The sequence below is a fragment of the Sceloporus undulatus genome, chromosome 5 (genome assembly GCF_019175285.1).
Source record: "Sceloporus undulatus isolate JIND9_A2432 ecotype Alabama chromosome 5, SceUnd_v1.1, whole genome shotgun sequence".
NCBI lineage: Eukaryota > Metazoa > Chordata > Lepidosauria > Squamata > Phrynosomatidae > Sceloporus > Sceloporus undulatus.
Window position 1 is genome coordinate 98,708,980 of NC_056526.1, and position 20,920 is coordinate 98,729,899.

Sequence of the window (20,920 nt, forward strand, 5' to 3'; positions counted from 1 at the left end):
TCTATTCTGGGAAGGCCTGCCGGAAGAGATTAATCTTAACAGCCTTTTTAAGGCTGTTAAAATATTCTCAGGTAAGTGTTATATATTACACATTGCACTGGAGTGCAGCCTACATGTATTTATCATTTTGTCCAAAATTTCTCTGAAACCAGCATTTACTTAAGTTTGTGTACATGTTAATTATTAACATTGGTTGCAATAGTGATTACTTTAAAAGTTAAATATACTCTAAAGTTAGGAGAGTTACAGTACCTTAAAACCAATGTTGATTTGACTTTCTGCTTCTGCCTTAGAGCAGCTACTGTTCCAGGACAATTACAGGGCAAGGCTAGTGTGCCAAACAAAAAGAGAACATAAAAGAAATAAAAGAGAAAAAGATGAACATGTACACTTGTTCCATGATTATTGCTCTTGTTTTGGCTTCCAGCAGTGGTGCTAGCGAGGCGGTAAGTGTGTCTCTTCATTTGCTTTTAACGTGTTTGTTCTCACTTGTCCCACTGAGTTCTAATAATGGACTTAGCCCTTGTAAATGTACATAGTATTGAAGCCTTTAAAGTGTTTTGTAGTGATCAGTCAGTGAGTAGATTCCGAGAACATTAAAAGAAATCAAGGATAATTCTACCAGATGAACAGTTTAGTTGGGAATGGCCATAATATTCTGCTGCTTGCCTGAGACAAAGAAACAAATTGTGCTCCTTCTCCAGAGGGAAACAGTATCTAAAGGCAGTCAAATTATTATGGTGCTTGAGGCAGAAAAATCCCACAAGCACCTCTCTCCTCCCCCAGCAGTACAAATACAGTATTAAGTAATTAAATACAAGTAACAACTAACATTTGATGCCCTTTGTAGATACACATCTGCCATATGAGGCAGTTGCTGCCTCATTTTGCCTAGTGCTAGGGCAAGCCCTAAACCTAATACATATTACAATTGACAGAGAAACATTTGTTATATGAAGTATATTCTATCACTATTGCTGTTCTGCATTCTGAAGAATTTGATGAAGAAATGGTAATTTAATCTATACACAGGGAACTATTTCCACTCTGAAGGCATGTATCAGAGGAAATTAACTTTTGTGAGCAGCAATGGGTATAAAAAACCCACACACCGCTGAATGAAGTAGCTCTTGGGCAGTCCTGCCAATGTGTTTATTGATAAGCAAGAAAACTCTATTAAAGGTCTTACTGGATGGTTCTTTTTTATTTAGAGGAGCCTTCTTCACATCCAAGGCTATGGTTTAGTCTAAAACAAAAGCATATTGATTTTTTAAAAATCTGCTCAGAACAAAATATTAAATTTGTCTCCCATAGCAGCATGCTAATCCTGGCTTGAACTCAAACCAGCCTTTTAAAGAGCATTCCTATATTTTTATCTTCTCCACCAAATCTTGCAAATGCACTAAGTGTCAAAACACTGTGACTCTTTCAGCGCCAAATGGTGTCATTCACATTAAATGTATCTTGTCTATAAGCCCTGGGTTACTTCATTTTTCTGTGCAGTCATGCTATCCACATGATCACAGAGTCATCTTTGGCAGTGCCGGCTCTTCAGCTTAGTAATGGAGATGAACACCACTCACCACAGTTGGATACATCTTGACAACCTTGTCAAAGGGAAATATCTTTACCTATTCCCATTTAGAGGTTGATTTCTAAAGAAAGAATAACTGGCTGAAAAATTGAAGGCTTTCATGGCCGGCATCCATAGTTTTTTGTGGGTATTCCAGGCTATGTCGACATGTTCTACAAAAATTTATTCCTGATGTTTTGCCAGCATCTATGGCTGGCAAAACACCAGGAATAAACTCTTCTAGAACATGGCCACATAGCCCAGAAAACCCACCAAAAATTGGCTGAAAACATTCCTGGAAGTTTCATCTTCTTGGCAAAAGGATTTGTCTTAATAATTCCAAATAGTTTAAGATCATTTTGGTTGCAGTCAGATGACGAGAATTAAAAGCAACTGGAAATAAAACAAAATATAAAAGCATAAATAAAATCTGCTCAAACATATAATCATACAAAAAAGATACCCTAACATAAATACCCTGAAATATCCTTCCAGAATGAGAGAGTAAGGTACTTCCTTCTTGTCATTGCTACAGACAACAATTAGGCCACAATTCCATATTGATGGAATTTTATACAACAGCAAATACGTTTTAACATAAGACTGAACTGATCCACTCCTAAAGTGACTTTTAAAGGAGCAGTCAACTGAAGTCCAGTGTAGAACTATGAAACAAGAGATTCCATATAAAGAAGAACTTCTTTTATCGTAAGAGCTATTCAACAGTGGAGTAAAATACCTTGGAGGTTTCTATAGAGTTTTTAAAACAGTGGCTGGAGGACTTTCTCCCAGGAGTGTTTTAGTTGTGTGTTCCTGCATGGCAAGAGGGTTGGACTAGGTGGTCCTTACAGTCCCTTCCAGCTCTATGATTATAAGAGAACATATTCCACAGATTCTACCTCCCAGTTGTGCTACATAGATAAATCCTCCACAGCAAGTATGTAGAGAGATTTTGTAGCACGTTTGAGATTAACTGAAAGAAAGAGGTTGGCAGCTACTTCCTCAGATGCATTTCATAGACTAAACTCTAAGAAAGCTCATGCTGCCAACTTCTTTCTTTCAGTTAGGCTCAGAGGTGTTACAAGATTTCTCTACATACTGATCCTACTGACTAACACAGCTATATCTTTGATGTCCTCAACCTCCATTAGGTTTCCCTGAAGGTGCAATCATCATATCCTTTCCAAATTACAGAAGGCAGTGTCTTAAACTGATCTACAATTAAAGCCCTACAATATTTGGCAAGAGCTGGAACACATATTTTGGATTACAGCTCCCAGAATCCCACAATCATCACCATTACACTGGCTGAGAAATTCTAGGAATTATAATCCAAAAGGCAAGTGCCAGCATGGTGCAGTAGTGGTTTGAACTATGACTCTGGAGACCAGGATCAATATTCCCTTCTGATCAACCCTGGAAATCTAATGGATGACATGAAGTCGAACCTCTAGCAAGTCATACTCTCATAGCCCCATAGGAAGGCAAATGATTTCTGAACAAATCTTGCCAAGAAAACTCTGTGATAGGTTCACTTTAGGGGGTTATACAAGATTGCCTTAGGAAAGATACAGAACAACAGTCCAACATTTTTTTCTAGCCCACCATTTGATTACATGCAAAGTGCTTAGAAAAACCTCTGCAAGAAAGGAGAGTGAGTAATAAAAGAAGAAGAACATCCTGGAGATAAAAATGGTTTGACAATGGAATGGACTACTTCAAAAGGTGGTAGGGCTTCGCTTCATTGGAGTTTTTAAAATAGTAGTTGGATGCCCATTTCTCACTATACAGTGGATCCTTGTTATACGCTGGGGTTTGGTTCCAAGATCCCCCATGTATAACAAAATCTGTGTATGCTCAAGTCCCATTAAATATAATGACATAGCAAAATGGTGTCCCTTATAAAAAAAATGGAAAGTCAATGTTTGATATTTGAAATTTATACTTTTTTTGAATATTTTCAAACCGTGGATGCTTGAATCCGTGTATAAAAAATTTGTGTATAAGAAGGGCTGACTGTAGTAAACGTTTGTTATGACGTAACATAGCAGCCCCACCTACAATATGTAAACCAAAGCTTTAAGGCTGCCAGTCACATCAACAGAGTATGTTCTTTTAGCTTTAAAATAACTATATGCAATGGGAATACAAAAAGGCTTTTAAAAATCTAATGTGACTGCTATTAAAATCTGAAAGTGTTCCCCAGATTCTAATAGCAATCAATCAGTCATTTATTATGGTCCTAGAACAACACTGAGATTCTAACAGCAGCTCCCTATAGGACCTATTCGTTTTAGCAATTAAAAGTAAAAAAGGTGCTCCTAATGTCCATTTGTATCGCAAAAGAAGAAGCCTAACTGAAGTTTTCTGCAGAGCATGTGATCTATGTGTAGACCATGACTTAGAATTATAGGTCATAAACCCCAGATCCAAGATACTATTCCCTAGCCTGTATATCCCTCAGACACACTTACTGAATAAACTTATTTTCAAACACAAAATCTCTGATTTTCCATAACTGACCTTTAAACCATTACACATACATAAAACAAATAAAACTGGCTTCACCCTCACAGACAAGGACAAGAACATTTAGTCTCCCAGTGTCACGTTTCATTGCAGAATCCACCCACACAACCTGCTTGTGCTGTAGGACTTTTGTCCCCTGATGCACATTTTTTGCAGAATTCACTCAGAACTAGACTGACAAAGTGGGCATTTTACCAGAACTGAAGAGTTGAATAGATAAAATATTTTGGCCATAGATTGAAATCAGAGCAATGCAATATGCTAAAAAAAAAATCAGAGCAATATAATGTGGAAAGCAGCATGAAATATGAAAGGACGTAAACACACTCAAACCTGAGAGCAGACAGTAGCTGATCTACAGGCACTTGCCACTCCAGCTGTAACTTGAGGTTTCTGGTCCAATAAATGATACAATAAATGATACAATAAATAAAACTTGTAAGAATTGCCAGAAATTGTCTAAAATTAAGAGTTATAAAAGTAAATTGAGGGTTTATCCAGAGATCATGAATAATCTATGGAAGACCATAGGAGATCATAGTTTTTACTCTTGTATGCTTTTTCCCCCAAGCTCCAGATGAGGCATTAATAATTCCAGGATATTTCAGGCTCCCCACCTCCTCTCCTGAGTCATTTTGTTCCTTCCAATAGGATGAGTTTTTTAAAAACATATAATTTTCAGTCAGGCAGCCTTCTCCTTTCCATTCCCTTTAGCCCTCTCCTGCAAGTTTTAAGTTGGGCCTGCAGTGCTATTTGTGGGTGCCCCCGCATGTCTGCACATGTGTGCATACACCCTCACCCATGCCAGCAGGAGCTGAAGACAGAAGGAGGGAGAATGGGTGAAGAGACTATTCTTTCCTCATTGTTTTTTCAACACTGCTGGCAGGAGAGGGGGCAGCAGAGACAGTGGAAAGAGGAAAAGGGTGTGGGAGAATGAGACCATCAGGATTCTCTGTTCAATTTAAGGTGCCAGAAGTGTTGTGTGGGGGATCTCATTCACCACAATAATTACTAAGGAAGAATAGACCATGCATTTTATTTGTGGTTGTTTTAAGTGTGTGGGTACCGAAATGGGAGGAAGAAGCTGGAAGTGACATTAAATGCAGCTTACTAAATCAGCACTAATTGAGAGTTCAGAAGACCCCAAGTGTCTCATCAATATAAACAACAGTATAGTAAAATATGTCCAAATGTTTCCATTTCCATTCCATTTCCGCTTTTTATTCATGGGAAAATCTTGTGAATAAAAAGTGGCATGATTTTGCCACTTTATTCACAGGATAATCGCAATTTTGCCACTTTATTCATGGGATAATGGCACGATAATGGCAGCATTGTGTGAAAATCAACCTGTTATTGTATGTTATGAGTCATGTCATCGGCACACGTGCCACGTGAACATGTGCATGCCAAAATGGTGCCCGAACAGCAAAGTAGGGCTCAGGAGCACGTGGACACTCTGCTCTTCCGAGCCCTAAAATCGGCCTCAGGCCGGCACTTTGCACCAGTCTGTACTGGGCCTTGGTCTTCTTCTGATTTCTTGACTGCAGTCCCTGTTCTGATCTAGGTTTGATCCAAGGTATCGGAACTTTTTTACTATTTCTAAGTCGTCATTGCCTAGACTGAACTTGTTAAGATCCTCTGTGGTCATTATTTTTGTTTTCTTTATGTTCAACAGTAAGCCTGCCTTTGCATTTTCTTCCTTGATCTTCTTCAGTAGTTACTGTAGATCTGCAATGTTGTCTGCTAATAGTATGGTGTCATCTGCATATCTTAGATTGTTGATGTTTTTGCTCCTATTTTCACTCTACCTGCTACTGTGTCCAAGCCTGCTCTTCATATAATATATTCTGAATACAAGTTGAAGAGATCAGGTGAAAGGATGCAACCTTGCCTGACCCATTTTCCAATTGGGAACTATTCTGTTTCTCTGTGTTCTGTTCTAACAGTAGCTTCTTGTCATAAGTAAAGGTTCCTCATAAGGACTACTGACACTGCCATGTCTTTAAGAGCATTCCATAGCCTTCCATGATCTATGCAGTCAAATGCATTGCTATAGTCTATAAAACACATGCTGATTTTTTTTGCAAATCCTTGGTGTGCTTCATTAGCCATCGCTTGTTTACAGTACAGTCCCTACTGCTTCTTCTTCTCCTGAACCCGACTTGGATCTCTAGGATTTCTCTCTGTGTGTATGGTTGGAGTCTATGTTGCAGAATTTTGAGCATGATTTTGCTTGTGTGGAAGATTAACACTATGGTCCTATAGTTGCTGCAGTCTTTTGTGTCTTCTTTCTTGTGAATGGGGATATATATTGATCTTTTCCAATCTATTGGCTACCGTTTTGTTTTCCATATCTGCTGACATATGTTGGTTAAGATTGGAGTTGATTATGTCAGTGTGAATTGTAGTAATTCAGTTGGGATGTCATTTTCCCCATTTCTTATTGCAGTTTCTACCTTGCTTTTTAGAATTTGTAGTTCATCTTCATATGGCTCTTCGTTCCATGAGTCCATTTTTTCATCTCTTTTGTATAGCTTTTCTGTGTATTGCCTCCAACATCTTTTCATTCCCTCCTGGTCTTGGATTATGTTATTTGTATCGTCATAGAGCATCCCGGTCCTTGGTTTGAAAGTCCCCTTAATTTCCTGGATCTTGTGGGAAAGGGTCTCTTGTTCTTGCTTTTTTGTTATTATCTTCTATTTCATTGCATTGGTCATTCTAGTAATTGTCTTTGTCTTTTGTCACTAATCTTTGTACTGTTGCATTCATGATTCTGAATTTGTTCCTGTCTCGCTTCTCTTTAAAGGTTGAAGCATTTTATCTGTCACCCATTGTTTCTTCTGTTTCTTTTTGACTACTATAAGTGTCTGTCTGCATTCATCCTTTATTGCATCCCTGGCTTCTACCCATAGACTTTGCTATCATATAAGAAAGAATGCATATGTTCCTGTTTTTAACAAGAAGTAATGTAATGGCACATGCTGAAGCCATTTGCAACTGGGTAGAAATAGAACCACTAGGAAAACATTGCTGTAACTCCCAAATCACAAAGACAATTCTCTGCATGTGTGTGTGTAAATAACACAAGAGGTCAAGTAAGGTCAACCAAGGATCAACCATATTCCTTTGTTATCTCTCAGGAGGTAATTCCTCCGGGTGACCAAGGTTGATTCTTTCTCCAAACCAGATCCGATTTCTGACTGAAATGAGTCAGGAAGATTTGTGTCCTCCAACAACATCTACACATGCATCACCATAACCCTCACAAGCACCTTGCCCTCAAAAAACCTCCAGATCCAGGACGCTTTGGTTAGGAGTGAACACACCACTGCTTCCTTCAAGTGGTGGGCATTAGTCCTTTGCACAAAGATGTATTCATCATTTCCTGGATCCACTTTGTCACCTCTAGCACTCTGCTAGCTCAAACAGACCAAGACAGTTCTCTCCCTCTCTTTCTCTCCCCAGTTATGTGTGTGCACAAAGATAAGGATTTACACTAAAGCCCACTAGCAAGGCCAGCCCTGGCTGTCTGCTCTAAACATGAATGTAGAGAATGTCTTTGCAGAATGTTCCATTAAAACAAACTTCATTGTTTTTATTTGAAGGAGGAAAGGAGAAGTTTTGGACATGAGACCAAAGAAGCTAAGAATAACACTCATCAACTCAGAGGTACTAAAGATGCTTTAATATGCACTAGAGCCAACTATGGTTGCTTCAAGGTGGAAGGTTCCTACTGCACAATATGTCTTTTCATTAATTCTCTGGTAAGAAAAAGGATGGAAGAAGTTACAGGAAAGTGTGGGAGGCCTGCAAATTGAAGAGATGGTCTGGATTGTTGTAGTGTGTCTTCAAGTTATTTCTGACTTACAGTGACCACATCATGGGGGTTACTTGGCAGAATTTGTTCAGAGGGGGTTTGTCCTCATCTGAGGCTGAGTGTGACTTGCCTAAGGTCAACCTGTAGGTTTCCATTGATGAGCAGGGATTCAGAGTCCTAGTGCAATACTCAAACCAGCACCCCACACTGGCTTTTGAAATCAGGTACCCCCTCATAAAGATCTGTGTGCGGAATAGTGGCATTGGAGCCCACATCTAGAAGCATCCAAATCCTTTCTGGCTGACTTGTTTGCTTTTATTCACAGATATAGAAATCTGTACATTATCTGTATATATTAATATGTACATATTAATGACACTGCATTGTAAATATCTCCATTTCTCAGAATTTTCAAATAGAATGGAACTGTGGGACCCTGCAGCATGAATGTCATAGTGTCAAGTAGAAATCCCCCAGCACTACCTGGAAATAGTGAGCCAAGTGGGCCTGCATGAACTAGGTTAGACATGGAGATGATTCTATTGATCCAAGTGGAATCACTGTAAAACCCACTCACCCATCCAAAATAACTTCAGTTCCTGGTTCATACTTATGACTTTTTTTATATCTATTGTTCTGCTTACTCACTTATTTTATCCATTCATTTAATATACTCTGAATATCTCTCTGTTATCACTTTCATCTAATTCAGCCATCATTAGCTATATCTACTTTCCAAACTCTGGCTGGTTTTTGCTCTAGAATGTCATAATTCATTCGTAAAAAATATTTTTAGGAGTTGAACCATGTGGATACTGCATTGTGAAATGTCTGTGGTTACCCCACAGTTTCATTCTATTTGAAAATTCTGAGTAATTGAGATATTTCAAGATTAAAATCCTCTTTGTGAGCATTCAGCAGTCCAACAGTTATTTATCTGGCTGACAGCTTCTGCAGAGCTTCACAGCAGAGAACTTCCAGTGGTGTCCCTGTTCCATGTGTATGTCTTCTGCATGCTGCATGTTGAATTCTGATTTTACATGCCCCAACATATATTTCACTGGGAAAGGGATTGGGCAGCAAAGAGAAACACTTACACTTACTTGCATGCACACACACACGCCAGCCTTGCAAAGCAACTGAGGCTTTCCCCCAAGGCTGGGGAGTTGGAGTAAGGAGTAAAGGTGTAAGAGGTTTTTACAGGAATAGGAGTAACTTTAGGAAAAAAATCTTACTCTGGAGTAGGACAAGGAGTAATCACAAAATCACCATACTCCCCAGTCCTGATTCAAACAATGGTCTCAAGAATTATAGTAGCTGAAACCACTAAACCACAGTGGCTCTCAAGCCACTGTCATTATTGTTCATTAAATCAATAAAATTATTCCATTCCTATGAGATGGATGATGTAGGAAAATACTGTTTTAAATCATATTTGGATGTTTCTTTTCTGTAGCTTTGAATCTTATAGATGTTTAGCATCTTTTGATCATTTCTCTGGCTTTTAAAAATAAGATTTATATATACAGCCCATACTCAGATAGCTTATTTTGTCCTGTTCCCCAAATATATCTATTAACATTAATTAAAATAAATCATTATAATGAATTTAACATAAACACTCCAGATTTATTCAAATGAGCAGATGGGATGTGGGGTGAGGAAGAGAGGAAAATCAGGAGTGGCAGAAAAGCTACATATAATTAACTGTTCAGTTAAACTTTTCCCACTAAGTAGAATTTATCAGGTGATGAAAACAGACAGTTAATTACTTATTTCTTATACTTTTATTCACAATTATTAACATTAAAGAAAGAAGTTTTCTGTGGAAAATATTCAACTGTACCATAGATCAGATGATGCTCTCTCTCTCTCCTCTCTCTCTCTCTCTACACACACAACACACACACACACAACACACAAACACACTTATTATTGTATGCCACCATGAAACTCCATGAAAAGGGGCAGGATAAATATAGATTATAAATAAAAAATAAATATACTGTAGATCAATGAACAGAAATTCCCCTATGTGTGTTAGTGCTACTTCTTGCAGGCAAAATAGAAGGAGAGTACAGTACGTTCCAAAGAAATGAAAACCTGTCTTAGAGTTACGTGTGGGTCCCATCTATAAAGCAATAATAAAGGCATGTGCATGGACTTCTTCAAGTTATTCAGCAAAGTCTTTTCCTCTGAAGGTATTGATATCCAGTGCAAAGAGCTCTCCACAGCTGTTCTTACAAATTCTCTGCCTTTTCTCCAGCTTTGGTTTACCATGAACCCTGAAATCTGGAATCTACTCCAAACCTCCTGTGCAGAGTTTTGCGAGTGTTTGATATTTATAACAAAAACCTGTGTTTTGCCAGCAATCTAAACTGAGTACCGACACATCAGTCAGGAGGGCTGGTAAACATTTTGCCACTCATGTCTTGAAATTTTGCAACAAACCTCCATGTTTTGCAACACCCCCTAAATGAATAATGGAGTCTCAAACCATGTCCCTATGTATTAAGCCTGGTAGAAACACCACCAATTCCAATTTGCTTTGAACCTGTATTGAGTTTTGCAGTGTTTTGTAACAACCCACCATGTTTGCAACAGGCCTCATAAATGAATAATGGGTATCCTCAAACCAGGCTTGTCAACCTCAAAACTTTGAGACATCCATCACTAGGAACTCTGGCTTGAAATACAGCTCCAGTTTTGGAGCTGTTAGAAGCAGTGGGGGTTGTGGCAAAACAATTGCAAAACTTTGATATAGGTTTGGAGCTAATCAGACAGTGTTGATTGGAGGGGGGGGATACTTGGAACCCAGAATTAACTTTTTTGAATTTAAGTTTTGGGGACATTGCAAATTGTTGGGGCTTGTAAGCCGTTCTGATAGCCTTTAGGGCTGAAGGGCAGGATATAAGTACTCTAATAAATAAATTTGTTGCAGGCAGAGATTTAGAAAGGATTCCAAATTTTAGAGTACATAGCGGCTTGACAGACAGGCCACTCCAGCCGCCTGTCTTTGCCTCGAGTCAGTGCTGCAGCAGCCACATGCTGCAGCACCAACACACTGCCAAAAAGAAGCTGCCTAGAGCATCACAAACAAGAAGCTACCATGACGCCATGTCCTGCCTGTGACATCCGTACGCTGTGTGTCGCGTATGTAATTATGGCGGCCCTTGTGTGGACAGGAGGCTGCCATGATGCCAGCATCCGTACGGACTAGGGTTTCAAAGCGTGCGATTGGTATGCGCTCCCAAACCCTAGAATTGGCACTGGCACACCGCTTCCCGCCCATTTGTACCAGGCCATAGTTAACAAAGCTCTTTTATCCCTATTGTCTAGTTTTTTCAGATAATTGCAGAAGCCACCCTTGCAGAAATGGAGGAACATGTTTAATGCCATGTGATCGATATTCTCATTGTTGCATATGTCCTGAAGAATTCACTGGGGAAAAGTGTGAAGTGGGTAAGAGCTATTTTTAGTGAGCTTGACAGGTTAATGTGAACTTACATTCTTTTTAATTCCAGCATTAACAGAACTTTCTGATACTGTGTGGGTAAACAAGGCTAGGTCTGTGAAACTGTCAGAAGAGCAATCAGTCACAGCCTTAGTATGCTAACAGCGCTGTAGGAAGTGGGATCAGTGCTCAGACCTTTTAAGAATGGGTTTTGTTAACAAATAAACAACAAAAAAGAAAATAAAAATAAAAACTACTGTACATATTACTGCTTAATAAAGACAAAAATATACAAATGACTTTCAACTTGCCAGTTTATAATTAAAATTATCAACTGTCTACATCCCTTATTTCCTCTATGGCCCTTATCACACATGAAAATGGGAACTCTAATCCAAAGCCATTCCGAAGGGAAGGAGAAGTAGGTTCAATTCAAATCCAAGCCAATTCACGTGATTAATTATCACAAGTGAAGAGTGAAATTGTGGTCATTCCTGAGGCAAAGCAGAGCGAGTGCAAAATAAATTATCACACCAGTACATACCATGTGGATTCAACAATTTGAATTGGCACCCTTGCGCATGCTCAGTGGGGATCTGAACACATCGAGAACTTTTACGCTTCCGGGGTGAAGAAGGGGGCCACTTCCTCTTTCCTGTTTCGCGTGAATGCTAGCCTCACATGAATGATTACTTCGCGTTTCTTCTTCCCTTCCATTTTATTCTATTTTTTATTCTATTTCAACAATTTAGCAATGCCCACAACTCCCACCATGTGTGGTCTCGAGTATAGATACATGTGTATATATATATCTATGTATATGTATATATGTATGTACATATATAAAAGCATATACATAGTCGGCCCTTCTTATACATGGATTTTTTATACACAGATTCAAGCATCCACGGTTTGAAATCTTATCCACTTTTCTAGCAGCACAGAGCCGCATTCTTTGGGAGCTCCCGCGAAACATGTCTCACACCTTCCTCTCACTAGCCAGAAGTCTTAACCCACGTCTTTTTAATGCTGATATTTTCCGCGTCTTTTTGGATAAATTGATTCTGCACAAGTGTAAACCAGATGCAGATCGGAATTTGCCCTTCAACCAGCTGGAGCAGGTCCATTTTGAATCAATTCATTCATGACTATGAACCACAAGTGGGTTATTTTACAGGGAAAAAAATTGATCAGTGCAAATGTAGTGTGAACCACACTCTACTGTCAAATCGATCCATCGATTTGGATCACAAACTAATTTTTTTGTAAGTGGGAATGAGGTCTAAGATGCATTTATCACTGAATTTCTTTTCCCTCACATATAAAGGTTTTTAGAAGCCTTTGAGAAACCCACAAAGGCATTTTAGAAAATAATCTTATATTTATTCTACATTCTTAACAATGGTTTGCTAACTTAATTATTAAAATCTGCACTTGTCTTAATTTTGTCATACAAAAGACAACCATGCAGACCAAACTACTCAAAAGTTTACAGTTGTAACTGTTTCATATTTTATAACATTATGGGGTCATTTAACCAAACTAAACAACAGACAGAAAAAAAACAATCTCAGAACCAACAGGCCCAGATTACCCTTGCTTCTCATTTTGTGAAATCTTAAATCTGACTCTAGGGTTTTGTCCTCCCAGATAAGGAAGTTCTTTTCTGAGATTCTGAAGCAATATACATAAAACCTGTGATAACTGCAAAGACTTAAGATTTATTATGCACTCAGTAAATTATAAATCAAAATATGCATAAATCATGCCAAGCAAACACCTCCATTCTGCAGCTGCCAGAGCCCCAAAAAGATAAGAGCAGAGAGGACCCTTGTGTAGCCACCAAGACACACAACACCTCAAGCTTGCGAGTCCATGCTGAAGCTCCAACCTTATGTTCATAATTTAGGTGCTTTTATAGGTTTTACTTGTATGTTTTATAATGACTTATCAATTATCTACACCTGAGATGGACCATGTGATTAGGATCACACCATTCCAAGGCCATCAATCATGTGTTTATTTCCTCCTTTAAGGCCACTTTAAGGCTGTTCATCAAGCTACTATCTCTGTACAAGTGTTTAATGTTGCTCCCTAAGCTGTTCCAGCTGCGTGTTATCTTTTAGAGAAATTAAGGTTGGGAAATATACAAAATGCATGATTTAGCAAAATCAAAGCAAGTTCTTCCCCAGAGAAATAACGAAGGCCCCATTTCAGTGGCATGGAAGAGCAACAGTAACAGGCCATTACACATCCTCAATATGGGACATTATCACACTACATTGTTTCAGTGCTATTGTTCTGTTTTAACTGCTATGATTGCTTCCTGTGGTGGAATTTTGGGATTGCAGTTTAGTGACTCCTAAGAACACTCTAGCTAAAATTGCAAAACCCAGGGTTCCACAGGAAGCAGCCATAGCAGTTAAAATGGAATAAGAGCACTAAAACTGTGTGGTGTGATAATGTCCCTTGTATCAAGGAGGTGTAGTGGCCTGTCACTGTTGCTCTTCCATGTAGTAGCAGTAGTATCAAAGCTCTATCTCTCTTTATGTTCCAGAAGTGACCTTGCATTCAGGTCCTTATCTCTATGTCACTCATCTTTTAGGAAATTTCTTGCAGCTTTGTTGTTCTTTCTTCAATTTTGAATTAATTGGCTGCATGTCAGCAGTAACGGGGAGATTCCTTTATTTCTTTTATTTCCACGTTTAAATTTTGCTTCACACTCATCTGGACCATCTCCTTTGTTAAGTGTCCAGCTAGCTTTGGGGATAATCCTCTGAGCTTCCATACAGTGGAAGTGATTTCAATTGGTTTGTGGTTTCTCAAACTCACCATGTCCAGTGCAGGGCCTTTTAGTGGAGCTTCTAAGAGACCCAACAACACTCCACCATTTCAACTCAAAAGTCTGAAAATTTTGATTACTGTACTTCCAAAGGGAAAATTATGCTCTAGCCTGCAAAGTGGTGCTGAGAAGATGCTCTTTTGCTCTCTTGCATTACAGTGCAGTGCTGCTGTTGTCAATGAATTATAACAGTGACAGCAACAATGGGAAACTTGATGGTGATAAATGATTTGAGCAGCAGGTGGAGGAGATCTAGTTCATCCCCTCCAAAATGAGAATAATATAAGAATAAGGAATAATATGTTTTATGCTTTTTGAAATTTCAGCAAAATGTTTTGATGCAGCTCTGCATGAATATTTTGAGAAAGGGGAAAGCTGGACAAGGATCTACCAAGGAATAGTGCAACAGTGCACTTGTATTAACAGCCTAATTGAGTGCCAACCTGAACGGTACACCGGTATGTATATTTATTTTATTTTAATTTAATTTATATCCTGTCGTTCTCCCATATGGGACCCAAGCTGACTCACAATATAAATAGAAACAAAATACAGTTAAATAACTATTAAAATAAAAATGTAAAAACAATTAAACAATCAAATTAAAAAGTAATTTAAAACAGTTTTTAAAAGCAATTGAAATATAGTAATAATGATAAAAAACAAACAAACCAGCACACCCTAATGAAAAGACTTTCTGCAATGGAAAATAAACAGTCAAAGGCTTGGGTAAACAAAAATGGTCTTCATCTGCTGTGAAAAAGAGAGGAGCGGGAGGCAAACATAGATTCCTATGAAAGGGAATTCCGCAATCCACCAGGAATTCCTGGTGCAGCCACCAGGAAGGGTCTTGGGTCTTGCCAATGTCCTCACTAAACAAGCTTGTTATAGTGGTGGGAGTGAGATAAAGTCCTTCCCTAAGAATTTTAGAAATCCAGGCATAGGGTTGCCATAAGCCAGGACCTCCAAACCGGGACAAATGCAGGACAAATGTAGGACAACATCTCCAAATGTAGGACACATTTTTTATAAAAATGGAGGACACACGAAAAAAATTGATGATTTTTTAAAAATGTTAATCTAAATGCATGTTTCTAAGGCATGATCAAAATGGAGGACATTTTGGCATTATTCCTAGACAAAAAAATAAAAATCAAGACAGGGGTGTATATATTTAATAATAATAATAATAATGAAAAAATAAATAAAAATCAAGACGGGGTGTATATATTTAATAATAAAAATAATGAAAAAAATAAAAATCAATAATAAAAATTAATAAAATAAAAAACAAGAAATAATAAAAATCAATAAAATAAAATACAAGAAATAATAAAAATTAAGAAAATAAAAAAAGAAATAAAAAATTAATAAAATAAAACCAAGAAATAATAAAAAAATAATAAAATAAAATGAAATAAGTATTTTATATTTTTAAAAAATAATTTAAAAAACCAAAAAAACCAAGGCAGACCTAATGGCCACTGACTCAGCTTTCCTCCTCCTCCTCCTCCTCTTCCCCTATTCTGCCCTTCAAGGCACCCTTCCTCCATTAGCAGTCACGGCAATGGCCGCATGAGCGGGCCCGGCGGCCAGGCACAAAGACAAAGCCGGGATTTTGGACGAACTGGGCCGGGGTGGGCCGGGGTCCTGAAAAGCGGGATTGTCCCGGGGGCCGCCGGGATATGACATCCCTACCCAAGTGCTGTGCCACCGAATCTTGGTTCCTTGACACTGGGACCGCTGAATTCCCTGGTCCAGGTGGAATCACTGCTGTAGTTGTCCCAACAGTTCCCATCTCACCGTGGGTGGGTTGTTTAGTGGTCAGTCTGGCTACTGTGTTTACCACCTCTGTTAAGGTGGCACACATTGATTTCAGCTCTTCTTGCATCTGCATCCTGTAGTCCTCCCAGACTTTCCTTCATAGTCCATCTCTCAGCATCTCATCCTCCTCGGCGCCTTAGGCTCTTCTAGGTTGGGTCCCCAAGCCACGGACCATCACTGCCTCCAAGGCATCATCTCCCTGGTCATCTTCTTGCCTCTCTTCCAGAAGCATTTCTGTAAAGGGTTCCTCGGTCCGAATGCTGTTGCATTGCACAAGATAATATTTAGGAGTATCAACCTACTGTCGTGTGTCAGTCAGCTCTGTTCCAAGGACTCGGACAATAATCTTGGTGAAAGAACAAAAATAATTTATTGTAGACAAAGAACAATAATGATCAATAAACATTTAGGTTGATACTGCCCTTCTCTGTTTTCTTGTCCCTATATATATACTGCAGTTACCTAGCCCTGACTGTCTGCAATGTAACTTCTTCATTTCTGCCTGATGATGACTTCTATGTAACCACTTGATTTCTGCCTGGTGGCTGCACTACAACCTTTTGTTTTAATGCCTAGTAACTGTGATGTAACCTTTTGATTTCTGCTCGGCAACAGCACTAAAACTCCTCCCAACTGTTCTTTGAAATCAGCACCAATATTTAAACTTTCCTAATACAGATAACAACTTCTATATGTTTATATACATACAACACAAACCAATACAGGATTTATATATACATTTCCCAGCTTCATAATAATGGCAGAAGAAAAACCCTTTTGGGTTCTGACAGATGGCCCCAAGGGACATCGCTACCAATGGTGACCCTGCCAGCTCCAGCAACCACCTCCAAGCACTTTGCACCTTGTCGCAAGAGATGGGGTCTGACTGCATCTTGGAAGTGGCTGATAAAAACACTTCAAGGGAAACAGCCCCCAATAATGTATGAAATGTGTGCATTTGAGAGAGGGGGTGGGGTGGGAGGGAGAGAGAGAGAGAACTTGCTGCTGCTATTCCTACTGCTGATATTATGATTTACTGCTGATCATATCCAAGATAAGATTGGTGTGCATATTTAGTAATGCTTACCTCAATATGATCATTGGCACAAAAGGGCAAGATAAAAAAATGTTGATGTTAGCCACGCCCCTAAATGTTTAAACATCGCATAGCAGCAATGTCATGGCTATAAACAGAAAGATGCATAAGTAATAATTTTATCTGTAATGTTTAATATTTCTCAGAAATATACGTGTCATCCTAGCAATGCATTACATTGGTGTAATTTGTCCATGTAGATTGTACCACCAACCCATGCCTCCATGGGGGTTCTTGCAGGAGGACTGCCTTCACCAATAGAACAGTCTGTGGGTGCAAAACCCCTTTTGTGGGGAAATACTGCAGTATTGGTGAGTACACCCACTTCTTTTCTTTAAAAAACAAACAAACTGGTTGATGTTTTTCCTCTCATGAAATTATTGCTACAGGTGCAGCAACCTCAAATAATGTAAGATAAAGCTGCTGTACAGTCCGCCTTTCTTATACATGGATTTTTTTATACACGGATTCAAGCATACACAGTTTGAAAATGTTCAAAAAAAGTATAGATTTCAAATATTAAACCTTGATTTTCCATTTTTTGTAAGGGACACCATTTTGCTATGTCATTATATTTAATGGGACTTGAGCATCCACAGATTTTGTTATACACGGGGGATCTTGGAACCAAACCCCAGTGTATAACAAGGGTCCAGTGTACTTGTTACTGGAGAAGAAGGCCACCAGTTCCATTAGCCTAATTTTCCAATTCCTGAGTTCAGATGTGAGGTGCTCTGAGAAGGGTGTCTTGCACAATTGGCTGTTCTGGCTCCCAGAGGTACTCTCTGGAAACCCAGAATTGCAGAAATATATTGCTCAGAGCTGCAGCCTTTGTCTACTGATACCAAGCACAGTCGCTTTCCATTACAGTGCACCCTTTGTATCAGTGAGCTGCCAATCTGTGGATTTGACCACCTGTAGATCACAACACTCCATGTTATTCCGTGGCAGCACATGCATGCAGACACACTGATGTGTCTGGTTTTTGTTATCCCCAGGAGGCTCTGGAATTGAAACTCCACAGATGGGAAGGATCCACTTACTTCCTTGCAGTCACTTTCTTTGTGATTTGGATATACATGTAGTTACTAATCTAGGAGGGCATTATGATCCCACCCTAAATTTTATATTATCAGATGCAAAAGGACTGGGTTTCATAGTTATTGGTAATTGCTTTTTTTCTGTTAGCACAGCTTTTTTGATAATCCAGTTATCAGCACTTTGTACCCCAGACCCTGGGTTGTGTCTTCCACATTCACATGGATAAAATAGCACTAGAATAACCACCTGCATTTCACAATGATCAGTGTCTTGCTCTGTTTGTTTGTTTTTCATCACTACAAATCAGATGAACATCGTTGGCGTCACTGTGGTGGTCAGTAAACTTGAAAAAAGTCTCATGAAAGCTGTTCCTAAAGTCTTCAAAGGCCTGTTACAGACTGCCAAAATAAAGCTGCTTTGAGTCTCTTTGGAGGTATGCTGTTTAAATGATGCATGCATCCTAAGAATCTGGAAGCTGCACCAAAGCTGCACTCCAGTGCTTAGGAATGGAGTGCGGCTTTGGTGCGACCTCTGGACTCTTAGGACCCATGCATCATTTAAATAGCATACCTCCAAAGAGACCCGAAGCAGCTTTATTTTGGCAGTCTGTAACAAGCCAAAGTTTCTGTTCTACAGAGGAGATGAGACTGCAGAAAAGGCAAACAGGAACTGCAGTTTTCATTTTGTACCACTAGGTGGAAACATCCAGCACAAAACATCCAGCAGGAGTAGCATGTGTTTAAATGGGAGAAAGTACTAAGGGTTCATTCCCACTGGCAGTATAATTCGATTTCTGATTCGGCTTCGCTGCATGTGAGCAATCGATTCCAAAAGGTCCCTCATTCCCACTACAAAACAGGATCTTTTCCTTACTCCAGTGTAATTGGGGGTTTTGGCACGATAGTTGTCCCCATTAATTTGCGCCACTTCAAAAATAAATATCAATCATCACTGCAGGAGGAGTGTGCTGAGCGTGTGCGTGTGTGTATGTGTCTGAGGAGAGGGGCTGGGAGGTGGTCCAAGCATGGATCACCTGATCCAAGCATGGCAGTGGGGAGGGAGACCTCCTGGGGGGCCCTCCAAACCCCTGCCATGCTTGGATCGCATTGCGACAGGAACTGGTTTCAACTGGGAACAAGGGTCATTTACACCGATCGGCAATTCGGTCTATTTCATAGTGGGAACAGCCCCTAAGTGCCATTTTAAAGAACAAATGCAGTCTGCTTTACACTCAGGATGCGTTCAACTGGATGATAGAGAACTACCTCATACCTCATTCATATGTTTCAAGTAAGGCTGATGTACTGGTATCTTGGGCAGTCATGTGTACAGGAAAAAAAGAGTATAACCCACTCTGCCTTACATTTATACTCATGATATTACAAAGTTCATATATGTGAACTCAGAAGCAGTGGAAGCTGGTGGCTTTAATGTCACTGAAGAAATGAACCTCCTTCAGGTTTTAGTTCAGACTTTAAATCCAGGAGCTATCCAGGGAGCCAAAAAATCAGGAATTAGCTTGTCTTATTTCTGAGCCCTTCTAATACAGACCAGTTGTGAGTGGAGACTCTCCCATCATGAATTTGCACCTATTTGTGAAGACATCTATTCAGAAGTTAATAATGGAAATCTGACAGGTGTTGCCTTAACATTTGCTCAACTCTTATATATTTGTATCTAGATCCCAGCCAATCATGCTATTCTGGCAATGGAACACATTACAGGGGCATTGTGACGAAGACTGTTTCTGGAAATAATTGTCTGCCATGGAATTCAGATTTGCTTAATTCTAACTTCATTGAAAATCCTGTACAACTGGGACTGGGACCACATTCATACTGCCGGTAAGAAAATGCCTTGGAAGAATAGACATTGCTAAATGTGTTTATAGAGCAGATAGAACAGAACCTTTACTTAAGCAATGTGTTTCACTGGTGGGATGTGTGTGTATATTTCTCAGTAGTATCATTATTTGTCTAATTGGTAAACTGGTGGATTTCAAAGAAAATAAAGGTGATATACAAAATTTACAATCCCATGTAAAGGTTTTTAGCCAATTCAACAGGGACTCAAAACTGCCACCATTTGGGCAAGGAAAAGAAGCCAATGATAGAGTTGGAAGGGTTCTCCTGGGACACTGAGTCCAACCCCCTGCTCAGTGCAGGATCTCCAGCTAAAGTATCTCCAGCAAGTAACTGTTCAGCCTCTTTTAGAAGATATTCAGAGAAGATGACCCCACCATCTCTTCAGACAGTTGCTTTTATTGCGAAACCTCTCTAACCATCAAGGAGTTCATTCTAATGTTCAATTGAAATCTACCCTCCAGTAACATATATTTATATTATTATTTATTTATTTCATTTCTATGCCACCTTTCTCCCAAAAAAGGGGCCCAAGGTGGCTCACAAGTTAAAAACATTATTAAAACATCACAATAAAAGTTGAGGGAGTTGGACATGTTCAGCCTGATGAAGAGACGACTGAAGGGGTGATACGATTGCACTGTAAAGGTCTGTAACAGAGAAGAGGAAGAAGGTCTAGTTTCTGCTGCTGTAGAGGGGAGAACCAGGCCTAATGGTTTGAAGTTATAGGAGAACAGGAGAATAAATTTCAATTGAACATTAGAAGAAATGTCTCGTCAGTTTGACAATGGAACCAAATATCTAGAGAGGTGATGGGATCTCTTTCTCTAGGGCCCTTATCACAAGAGCAAATTTTGAAGTTATCCCAGGGTCAATGTG

General features: G+C 39.3%; 1 protein-coding gene across 2 annotated transcripts in view; it reads left to right on the forward strand.

Moving 5' to 3' along the window:
- The first annotated feature begins 250 nt into the window (after positions 1 to 250).
- HGFAC (HGF activator) overlaps positions 251 to 20,920 on the forward strand; it is a 35,883-nt gene continuing 15,213 nt past the window's right edge. The window contains exons 1-6 of one of the 2 annotated variants that reach the window (XM_042467663.1): positions 252 to 446; positions 7,711 to 7,774; positions 11,262 to 11,384; positions 14,545 to 14,676; positions 17,339 to 17,449; positions 19,861 to 20,023. In XM_042467663.1, the coding sequence (XP_042323597.1) occupies positions 378 to 446; positions 7,711 to 7,774; positions 11,262 to 11,384; positions 14,545 to 14,676; positions 17,339 to 17,449; positions 19,861 to 20,023 (662 nt within the window). In that variant the 5' untranslated portion in view covers positions 252 to 377. Of the gene's footprint in view, positions 447 to 7,710; positions 7,775 to 11,261; positions 11,385 to 14,544; positions 14,677 to 17,338; positions 17,450 to 19,860; positions 20,024 to 20,920 lie in introns of both variants that reach the window. The other variant, XM_042467664.1, reaches the window with a different exon arrangement.